The sequence below is a fragment of the Osmia lignaria genome, chromosome 12 (genome assembly GCF_051020975.1).
Source record: "Osmia lignaria lignaria isolate PbOS001 chromosome 12, iyOsmLign1, whole genome shotgun sequence".
Lineage (NCBI taxonomy): Eukaryota > Metazoa > Arthropoda > Insecta > Hymenoptera > Megachilidae > Osmia > Osmia lignaria.
In genome coordinates this window covers 10,563,066-10,574,102 of record NC_135043.1, presented here as the reverse complement: position 1 = coordinate 10,574,102, position 11,037 = coordinate 10,563,066, and the positions used below count along the sequence as shown (strand labels likewise).

The 11,037-nt window shown below is 36.2% G+C and overlaps 2 protein-coding genes across 3 annotated transcripts; one reads left to right on the top strand and one right to left on the bottom strand.

Moving 5' to 3' along the window:
• The first annotated feature begins 16 nt into the window (after positions 1-16).
• On the top strand, positions 17-2,154 carry LOC117610090 (uncharacterized). The gene is made up of 2 exons (XM_034337054.2): positions 17-635; positions 704-2,154. The coding sequence occupies exons 1-2, from the start codon at positions 17-19 to the stop codon at positions 2,152-2,154; spliced, it is 2,070 nt and encodes a 689-aa protein (XP_034192945.2).
• Positions 2,155-2,755: 601 nt separating this feature from the next.
• Positions 2,756-10,298, bottom strand: LOC117610089 (uncharacterized). 2 transcript variants are annotated; one of them, XM_034337052.2, is made up of 6 exons: positions 7,690-10,298; positions 4,908-6,064; positions 4,595-4,833; positions 3,735-4,039; positions 3,380-3,646; positions 2,756-2,997 (listed from the first exon to the last, which is right to left on the bottom strand). In XM_034337052.2, the coding sequence occupies exons 2-6, from the start codon at positions 5,937-5,939 to the stop codon at positions 2,756-2,758; spliced, it is 2,085 nt and encodes a 694-aa protein (XP_034192943.2). In that variant the 5' UTR covers positions 5,940-6,064; positions 7,690-10,298. The 2 variants fall into 2 exon arrangements, with proteins under 2 accessions (XP_034192943.2, XP_034192944.2); XM_034337053.2 differs by lacking the exon at positions 7,690-10,298 and adding an exon at positions 6,160-6,929.
• Between the last annotated feature and the right edge of the window lie 739 nt (positions 10,299-11,037).

Genomic DNA, 11,037 nt, shown 5'->3' with positions numbered 1-11,037 from the left:
GAAACCTGCAATTAGAATGATACATTCATCTTTCAATCTCCTCTTCATTTGCATAATGATTCCTCTAACAAGGAATATCCTACTTTATCCTAAACTATATTCTTTCATTGAGACTAATTATTTTAATCATCTATCGAATCAAGATACAAATAATTTAAGATTGATACTAAATTTTATCCGCAATGCCCCTGAATTCCATCCTCTCACCTTCGCCGTCGTTCAACCCGAATTTCAATCGAACCTCGTCGACTTCCTATTGAGATACATCGGAGATAAATCCATCGAGGCATACACAGCGAGGGACAGGGATTTGTCGATTAAGGCTACTTGGATGAAACGTGTTAAAGCCACCTGGGTCATCTCTGTTCGTGATTTAAACAGTCTACATAACTACATCTACTGGCAGCCGAAGTTGTGGAGGTCCAGCAATCAGTATCTGATCATTTTCCTTGGGAAGCACGTGACTTTGCCTTGGAGAGACATCTTCAAGACCCTGTGGAGGCAGTACAGTGTATATAAAGCTGTGGTCATTTCTGTAGAGGATGATTTTCAGTGTCTAATGAAATACATGCCGTTTGATGATTTCCAAAATGATTTCGGTGCTGTTTACAAACTGTGCTCCAAGGATTTTCAAGGTACAGTGGATAGAAATGTATTGGAATGCCTGATTAATTAATTTATGATCATTCGTTTCATGATTTAGGATACTCTATGGGGTTGAAGAGCATCGACAAGATTCATCCCCCGGAGAAACCCAGAAGATTCTTTGAAAATTTTCAAAATCTACAAAATTATCCTGTAAACGTGATTACTTTCGAATCGCCGCTGATGAGCATCACCTACGACAATCAGAATCGAACGAAGCTAAGGAAACTGGATGCGAGCGTGCTGTATACCTTGGAGAAAGCAATGAAGGCAAGCTTCCGTATAAAAGCAATGAGAAAACGTGACTTTAGGCCGGAAGATCCTTTCACAGTATCCTTAAGGAATATCGAGAATGGAAACGTTGAAATGGTGATTGCAAGTTTCTTCGTCAAAGAGTACAGCAAGTTTCATGAATTTCAATTCACTTGCGCCGCTTATGAAGACAAAATGTGCTTCATGGCGCCTGATTCTGGCTTGGTGCCCAAGGCATATATGCCTTTGTTACCTTTTCGAAAGGAAGTATGGTTGATTCTCTTCGTATACAACGTTGTAATCACGTTACTCTGGTGTTTTCTGAAATATATCAACCAACAGCTGCGACAGAGAGCAACTGAACATCATATTCGTGGCAATCAATCTCGTAATAACACCCATAAGCTGATCGATCCATCATCGGTCACTGGATTCAAGCCTGAAAGCTCTAAAATATCTAAAAAACGTCAAAGTCTAAACTCTCATTCTTTAACGAAGTCAGAATATCAAGGACCATCAGAAATACCTCGGTGGTTGTTATTCATCTTCATCTTCCTAGAGATGCTCTTTTATCCTCTTAAAAATGGAAGCAGCCTAACGCAGAACTGTCTTCTCTCAGCTACCCTCTTCTTTTCTCTAATAGTCAGTGGATTGTATGAAAGCTGTTTGGTGTCCAGTTTGAACAAACCCTTCCATTATCCTCAGCTAGAAACCCTCGAAGACGTGGTGGACTCTGGAAAACCTATAATTACTAAATATGGTAATCTGAAAAGCGAGTTCCTAGATGATTTTCCACTGGATAGAAAATTGAACGAGCAGATTCAAGTAATTAATTCTAATAGATCAACCAAAGAATTTGTAGCATTTGAAGATAAAATTTCTATTACCAGATATTATGCGATGCAGCTGGAAAACTATTCCTATTTCGACAAAGATGGTAATGATTTGTTGCATATTGTAGATGAGTGTCACATGAATTACAGAGTTGCTTATATATTAAGATTAAATTCACCATATACAGAAAGGATGGATTTTATTCTGTCGAGACTCAAAGAGGCTGGACTGCTAATATTTTGGTTTGATAGAATTCGGTACCCCTTGGAGATTGCTAAATTGAAAAGGAAAGTGAAAATGGAGAAAAAGAAGATCAAACTGACCCTGGATCATTATTCTTTGACGTTCTTGATGCTTTTTGGGGGATTGTTTTGTTCCATACTGATGCTCTTCTACGAGATTTATGCTGGGAAACGTGAATAGAAAAACGAGTTTAGATATGGAAGCTTGTTTCACGTGTTTTTAGATTTATTTTTTGATGCTATGTGAACCGTGAAAATTCCACGAATTTCGTCCTCAATTTGGGTCAATCGAACAATGGGAATAGTATTTTAGATAAAAAAGTCATAGCGTTTTTATTGCTATGTGGTTTCATTTATTCGAGAAGTAGACAGCTGTTTACCGGTCGGATCGATTCCACCGTCGAGGAGTAGGTTTACCGTGTCGTTGGAATTGTCTTCTTAGTATTGGGATATTGACCATGTTCTTCATCATTGATTTATCAAAAAATCAACTTGACAATGTATTTACCAAATATTTTTTCTCACTAATTGCACCAATAAACTTCAATTATGAAGCAGAAACACATTGTTTGAATACGAGGCAACTTAAAAAGTTTAATTAAAAAAGGAAAAGGGAACTATATGTACTTTGCATGGAGAACATCTAACTGTTTCATTTCTTATTCGTTGAATGAAATATTCATAGAAAAACAGACTAATTTCCATATCCCTCTTTCCGATTTTGTCTTTCCCTTCAGCATTTTCAATTTTCTGCTCTTTTCTCTTAGAAGAGGACGAACAAGTTATTGGAGATTGTTCTGCCACAATTCACAAATAAATACGATCGTGCTTGTGGCCAGACCGAAATGGAGAATCACAAAAGGTATAAGCAGATGTCTGATCGTGATCTTCCGATGTTCCGTCGTCTCTTTCTCTTGAAACAATTTTCTCTCCGATTGAAACATGTCTCGATACCATTTCCCATAGAAACCGGCGTTGTTCAATCTGCCCAGGATGCTGTTTATACGATGACGAAACGGTGATCCTGAAACAGTGTTTGGGTTTTATAAGCGATCATCTTGTGATTTCGATAAACGACGAATATCTTATTATTTCCAGGCTTGTATTTTTCTTTGATTATAAGTAAAATAAATAAATAAGAGTGTTTAAACCTTGCATCTAAAAATTTGTAATTTTTTATACATTCACAGAAAGGTAAAAATCTGCAGCAACAGTTTCAAAGATGCAGTTTATTTCAAATCAAAAACTTTTTCTACCTACTCACTCTGTCTGTAATTTCGATAAATTTTGCATGAAGAAATATAACATGCAGAAGGAAAAGTAGATTTCTCCCTTTGCCAAAGGACCTCTTTAAACATCAACCTATTTATTAATATTAATTCTTAATATTAGAAGATGAAACGAACCTTTGGTCATCATAAATCCGAGTATATAATGTTTCGGACATTCGTTGACTACGTGCACGTTTTTGCTTTCTTCGTTTTTGGCGTACTTCAAAGACACGGTACTGAGCCGATGAAGAACAGCAGCATCCTTTGTCAGGAACAATTTTCTATGCGCTTCCGAGTCATTTGCATATTGTAATCGTTGGTGTAGTCGTTTCAATAATGGCGAAGAATCATCCTTTAATACGTCGTCCAGAACGTCTCTTGCATTACTAAGAATTGGAAGTCCTTTGAAAAGGAGCATTGATTAATAATAAAAAAAATTATAGGCAAAATTATCTCGTAGTTTTACTTTAAAATATAAAAATTGTATTACCACTTTTTTCTAATTCCTCTAAAGTATCAATTTCCTTATAATACATTTGTTTACTCATAGTAAATGCAAGCTGAGAGGTGAACACTCCGTTTAAAATGATACTCATTAGCATAGAACACATCAACACCAATCTCTCTGGGAACCAGGGTCGTTTAGATTTGAATGGTTGTATCGATTGCAGATACATTTGAACGAAATATTTGATCACTGATAACAGATGAGACCAAAAGTTTCGAGAGGTTCGTTTCGAATCATTCCTCTTCGTTTTCCATTGATCGTTCCGTTGCTCTTCGAGTTGGTAAATTCTGTAAATGAAATTTTATCGTTGTAACAGATGTATGCGTAGTGACGTCAAGATTTCAAAACACAGACACACACACACACACACACACATCAACACGAGGTGAAAACGATGAAATATGTTTCCTGATTCTACGTGTTTGCTTTTCTTTTTTATAATTCACAGTATTTGAATTTATTGCAAAATACACAATGTAAAAATTCGGAGAGCGTAAAGGGAAGATTATGTTTAAATAGTGAAATTACTTCGAAGGTAAATACTTTTTAGAACGTGTTTTAAATTTTTTATAATCATCTCTTTCGTATTTCATCTCGAATTCCTATTGATTTTTTATCTACAAAGTTTATTAGAATTCAATTGGAAGTATTTGAAATATTTATATTGTTTTAATGATGATTTTGCTTTTTGAAAATCCATAAATCCGAATACTCTGAAAAAACTGAGCTCACAAATACGAGGAAAATAAAGGATTGAAAGGATTGTTTTCCATTGAAATTCTCGTACAGCAGATCGTTTGAAAGCAAACTGAAAGCGCTGACTTTACTTCTAGCTCACCTACCGTTGTTCTTCCCCTCTCATCTCTTCATTTTTTCGGGTATTATTTTGTTTCACGAAGTAGCCAAAAATTCCTGTTACTTTTGCAAATAATTCACAGAAACATTGCTGTTCATATTTATAAATATTATCCAAAGTTTCACGATTCTCCTCGTCCTTTAGTGCCATAGTAATTACAAAGATTACAAAATATCCAGCAAATATGAGAAACCAAGCCTCTTCACTGAAGATCTTAACGATTACCTATGCAAATTAATTATTCTCATTAATCCCTTGTTAATTACAGCAAAGACTTATAAAGATGATGTGGTACGTACCAGATGATCAGGTATGGGTGCTGCCTTAGGCACCAAAGCACAAAGCATGTCACTAGTAATCACAGTAGTGAATTCCACCTGTCTAGTCAAATAATCTTTTATAAAAAACTCATTAAAAGTAACATCCGCTAATTGATACACCAGATGACCGATCGTCCCAACAAAAACTCCATTCTCCTTCCACCCATATTTCTCAACAGACTTCATCAGAATAGTGGTGACGTTCAACTTCTTAGTAATTTCCTCAAGATACTTGAAGTTAACGCCCGAATATCTACCCTGACTCAGGGACATCGTGCTCGTTCTGAAGATAGAGATCTTCATGGGATACGATTTGAAATCCTCTCTCCATTCAAAGAAATCTGACACATCAGTATCATTAGGTTCATTGATAATCAAAAAACTGTCGTGATTATTCTTCACGCAGTACCAATCGCAGCTGCTATTTAAGAAGCGTTTAGTTTGATACCCAGCGAAGTCGATTAAATTATACCTGATAGTTTTTTCATTGATAAATAAAATCACTTTATAGATCCTCCTGAATCTCCAGAGCTTCTCGAATCCCCATTCAAAGAATCTCTCCAATTCAAACCAGTCAACGAATCGATGACTATTGTCATATAAAATATAAAAATTGTCTGCTTGCCAGAATGAGATCAGATGGGGTGAATTAAAAATCTCTCTTAGATGATCAATGTTGTAAAATAGTATTAGGATGCAACTTCCTGGGTCGAATAATTCATAGTCTCCATCCATGTTTTTGTACTTCAAGTATATTAGATGTTTCAAGGTAACCAGCTTTGTAGAAACATTCATGGTGTTCAAGATGTCAGGAACGTTGAAGATGTAGCTTTCCTGTTGATAATTATCGAAGACTATGGTCAGCAATTTGACGTTGCTGCTTCTGGACCATTTTTCCACGAGCGAGTAGACAGTAGACAAGTTGTCAGACTTTGGTGACGTTAGAAACAGGCTAGCGACGTGGAATGGAATGGACGAGGAGATCAAAATAGCTAGGAATATTCTGGACATTCTGTGAGCGTTTGTCTTGTCACACTCTTGGAGCAGAGTAGAATTTATCGATGGTGCAACGTACGTATCCAGGCACCTTTTTGTATTTTAACGCCTTCACCTCGATTTCCTTTTTCTTCTCGTACCTGGAAATAAATTTCAACGTTTAAGAAAATTTCATTCCACGGTAAGGGAAAGTTGTCTAAAGCGTTCTTAAGAATTAGTTTCTTTAGTCCCTTACTCCTAGAATCCCTGCCTCGAACACGAAAACATTTAGACGAAGGGAAAAGGATGTACAGAGGCAACTTCGTAACAAGTTGAAAACTTAGGAGAACAGAGATTGATGCAAAGCCCTTTGGCGAGGATAGGAGAGGTGTCCCGCTAATTCGATTACACAGGTGGCTTCGGTTTCTCAAGCAGCAGCTTCTAGGCTGCAGAAAATCAATTAAACTTGCTCACTGAACCCTTCTATAACATGTTGATTGCTATACAGGTCGTTGAAGACGATATATTAAGTGCCCAGCAAAAAATGAAAGGAGGTACATTTTTCAAAGCAAAATTACATCATTACAGCTGATGATGATTACATCATCAACACCATGAAATTTTTAGAGCACATAGATTAATCGATGCATTTTTCTAGAAAATACTCTTCTTCAAAAGTTCTCTTTAGACGACAGTTTTTATTAACCGATTGTCGTGAATTGATTAACTGAGTGAAATAATTAGCAACGTTTACTCTTGTTTTGACAACACCAGCTGTGCTTAAAATCAGAAATTAATGGTTGGAAATAAACAGGTTCGCTCATCATTCTAAATAATATGTTGCAATATGTTGTGGCAAATTTAATGTACGGCTTTTGAAATTAAATTTTCCATTGATTGAGAAGTTAATTGCTTCGAAAATTCTCTATCACTTTCAGCTACCATGGCTCCATATTGAAAATTTACAGTAGAGAATAAAATAATACCTTTAAAAATATAATTAAATCAAGAAAGGAAAATATTTCCACGAACAAGCGTTTCAAGATAAGAAGATAAAAATTCCTACTTTGAAAATTATCTTAAATATTTCATTATTTTTTTGAAATGTAATTAAACTTCTTCCAGGAATAATATTTTAATTAATAATAAATTTCTTAGAAAACAGAATATACTGCCGTGTCATAAGAATCTTATTAAAAGGATTCTATAAGAATATAAATAAATTTCTGTTACGAGAAGTAATGAAATTTCAAAAGGGTTAAGAATAAAAGGAAATAATTAATTGTTTTCAACGATAAGATGAATAGAGTTGGCTGAAGCTCGCCTTTTCTTCTCCTGTTCGAAATAAATTGTTGTTTCTAGCCATCTAATTTACGTGTACATACACGCGTAGCAAAATGTTTCTATTTCTTTTTTAACCCACCCTCTGAGCAAGATTTTCATTTCCCTCTATTGGTCAGTTATTTCAATGAAACTGAAGGGTCACTATGAAGATTAATTAAAGTCAATACGTATGACTTAACTCTAGCTTTGATAGAAAGGATACCTACAAAATTCCCCTTTGATCTTATTAATTATGATACCCCATCAACATTGTACAATAATATCATCAGGTCTGTTTAAATTAATACCCTCAAGGGAATTACCAAACCTTGATACAAGAAAGGAATTAATTATTCACGTTCCCTAATTAATTGTTGGGTAATTCATTATCCATTTCCTCTAAAGAACATTGTCAACCATTCCTTTAGTAATATCATTGTACCGCAATAACTGTCTGGTGCACCTTCAATAGCAAAAATATTGCATAAATGCTGTATTCTGTCAGCTGCAATCACTTCACTCCCTTTGAGTTTCTTACTGCTTCCGTCTTCACCATGGAATCTCTGAAAGGAAAAGAAAAGAACAAATCACTCGTCTTTCCAATTCAAAACATTTCTGCACGAGATTACTGACAGTACTGAAACGTTTGTTTTAACCAAAAGTCCCAGTAGCATGAGTTGGAATCAAAGATATTCTGATAAATGAATAGTTAAAGAGGGATATCGGTATCATTAGGGGTTGAACAACGATTTTATGAGTAGGGTGTTCTCGATAAGATTTACGTTCATCATGATCTATGGATAACGATTGGTATCATGTCCTCTTTATAATTTATTGGAATCAAGCCGATACTGGGTAGATACTGGGTAATTTAGGGCGAAGACCCTCCTGTTTTATACCTGAGAATGGGAGGAGAATAGTTATGGCTGTATTAAATGTTAAACTGGTGATTCCTGGGGAAATATGTCATAACTTAGTAGAAAATTTGAAAAAAGATTGAATTTAAAATATGACTATTCATACTCCCAAAATTTAATTAACTAAAAGTAGAAATTCCAAAGCTACCAAAGTTATCAAAATTTCAAATGATCCATATTACAAGAGTTTTTGGTACAGTAGTAAAAGTCCAACAGCTCTGCTTTAATAAAATATAGCTAAAATATGTACCTATCCCAGGTTACCTACAAACTATAACGTGAAATTCAGTTTTAGTATAGCTATCTCGACGTTGTCCTCCACTTAACGCATGTCTGACCATACTCTTCTTATACTACTGCAGGCGAAGCATGAATATCTAGGCCGGCAAAAAGGAACACGCTCCACCGGTGTATACTAACTTCTCTGATTCTGTGTATGAAACTTTTCAAAGCTGGTTAGAGAAAACAAACTTGCGGTAACGCGATATTTCTGACAACCTTACTGTTTGTCTTTTGGAGAAGGTTGAAAGTTCGATCGATCGGTGGTACCCAGCTGCACCGCGTTGTTTTGTCATCGAAAATGGTAAACGATCGTATTGGGTCTGTTTGGAAATTGTACCTTCAAAGTTTCTCTCACCATTCGGGCAAACTTTTTATTCTCACAAAACGTATGAAGAAACGATGGAATTCTCATGCTAGTGCGAAAGTTCACGGCCGAGACTTGAATACGGTTTCCCTTTGAAACAGAATTCCCTCTCTCGATACGTTACAAGCTGAAATATTGCTACTTTTCGAACAGTATTTTCTAATGAAAGAAAATGATCTTTTATGGAGGTACATTTTCTAGTTTTAACCGAAGAGAATGTGAAATATCGGGAAGAGAATTTCGCTTGGAACGCAATAAAATTGCTAACAGAAGGCACTTACGGTACAAATCTGAACTCTTAAATTTCTATCAGTGTTTAACAAAATTATTAGCCTGTACAATGTTTGAACGATAACTTACGAACGTCTAATTTGAAACAAGGCTCGAGGAGGTTGTAGAAACTTCAGCTGGAAGTTCTTCTTCCGAAACGAAGTAATAAACTCTGGCAAAGTTTTCCAACGAACGGAAGGGATCGTTGAAAAATACATCCTCTCAAAAGCATGTCTTAATGGGCGCGTAAATATGCGATTCGGTACTCTCAGGAAGTAACCCTGCTATTCTACTAAAATCAACAAATTGAGGGGAGAAATGTTTCATGAAGAATGTCGACAATTTTCATTGAGCAATCAGCGTGTTGGGCAAAGGATACCGGCGATAATAATTCAATATTAAAGTCACATTTTCGCTCGCGTCTGTTTATTATTGGCTCCGATAAATCCTCTTTTAAGCGATTCAATCCTGATTAAATTAACTGCTCGTTGCAGACGTTAAGGTTTATCGATCTTTAACATCATCAATATTCCGCGTTCGAGTTGGATACAGACCGAGTGATTTACTTAGCACCGAAGAAATGGTAAAAGTAATTTGCAGGGAAATTCCAATGAATAAACCATTGTACGCCTCGATACTGATCTCCATCGCGATTTCAAAGCGTAAAACTCAACGCTGACGTGGAAACCTAACGACGGAATGAGAAAAAGAAGAAACGAAGAAACATAAATCAAATGTCATTTTTCATTTAAAAGTCCAAGTTGGTGTTAAAAAGTTTTAACTTGACTGTGCCGAGCTATGGAGTATCTATGTCTTTTTATTAAAAGTTGAAAGAAACAGACTACATTAATCTGTATCTTTCTGTCATAAAGCTTATTTCGTTTCAAGCTGTTCCTTTTTTCAATATTTGCTCTTCTGAATATTAAAATCAGCCTATAAACTCTCTATTTTCCAGTCTATCAAAGGACTCTCTGCTGATCTTAAATACCTCATAGAGATACAGTGGTACCTCGGTATATGACCTTAATCCGTTAAAACTCCTATTGATATTATACTTATATTAATGGAGTTGCAAAATTAAAAAATTCACACAAAAAATGTATGTCGTATACCGAACAGGACGTATTCCAAAGCATACGTATACCGAGGTACCAGTGTACTTCTAATTTAGTAAATGGATCCATGGAAATTCAAGCAGCAATCACACAGGGATAACATTTCAGTCAATGTGTAACAGAACTGTTTTTGAATGACCATATGCGGTCACTGGACTCGATTCCTACTTAGTTATTCTGTCGGTGCACTCGTATGGAGCAGAATAATTCCAATACCAAAGAGATCGATCAACACCCGAAGCTTTTTATTTTTTTTGAACAAAGAAATTCCCGTCATCTCGCTTCGACCCGATGTGTCTCTAATTGCAAACGTTGATGCTGTTCTTGCTCGAGTAGCAAGCATCGCGCAGGCTCCTTCGACGGCACAGACACGCCAGTTCGAGAGGGAGAACGGTAAAGGATCCTCGTGAATTTTCACCAGTAACCCCGTGACCACCAAGCTATCCTCAACCGGTGCCAATTTGTCCCTTCCGCTGTTTCGTGGTTCACCTCGAGTAACCTGTTGCCCCGAAACACAATATTCGGCCAAGTGTTATCAGTCCGCCCGATGGTCTCCCATCAATCATCGATTCCGGCAATCACGATGATGGATCGATCTGTGAAAATAAATTGATTGATGTGTAACGGTGATCAAATCTGGAAACGATCATTTTAAATTCCTTCCAATCTGTTCTTTTTTCGAGAAAATTGGCGTGTTAAAATTTTGGAAGAAATCCAAAAGAAGAGGAAGACTGCTCTTTCATTCCTTGATTCTTTTCGGGGTTTTTACGGTCACGTCTGAAAGACCTGTTGCTTAGCAATCTGTTACCGAATATGTAATCTGTGCTAGACATCAGAGGAACGCGCGTGAAATTACTGTGACT

Coding starts and splice junctions, on each gene's coding strand:
- LOC117610089 (XM_034337052.2), bottom strand. CDS start 5,939: ATGTCCAGAATATTCCTAGCTATTTTGATCTCCTCGTCCATTCCATTC. Junction 4,040..4,594: donor ATGAGAGGGGAAGAACAACG/GTAGGTGAGCTA, acceptor TTTCATTTACAG/AATTTACCAACTCGAAGAGC. Junction 3,647..3,734: donor AGAGGAATTAGAAAAAAGTG/GTAATACAATTT, acceptor TCCTTTTCAAAG/GACTTCCAATTCTTAGTAAT.
- LOC117610090 (XM_034337054.2), top strand. CDS start 17: ATGATACATTCATCTTTCAATCTCCTCTTCATTTGCATAATGATTCCT. Junction 636..703: donor GTGCTCCAAGGATTTTCAAG/GTACAGTGGATA, acceptor TTCATGATTTAG/GATACTCTATGGGGTTGAAG.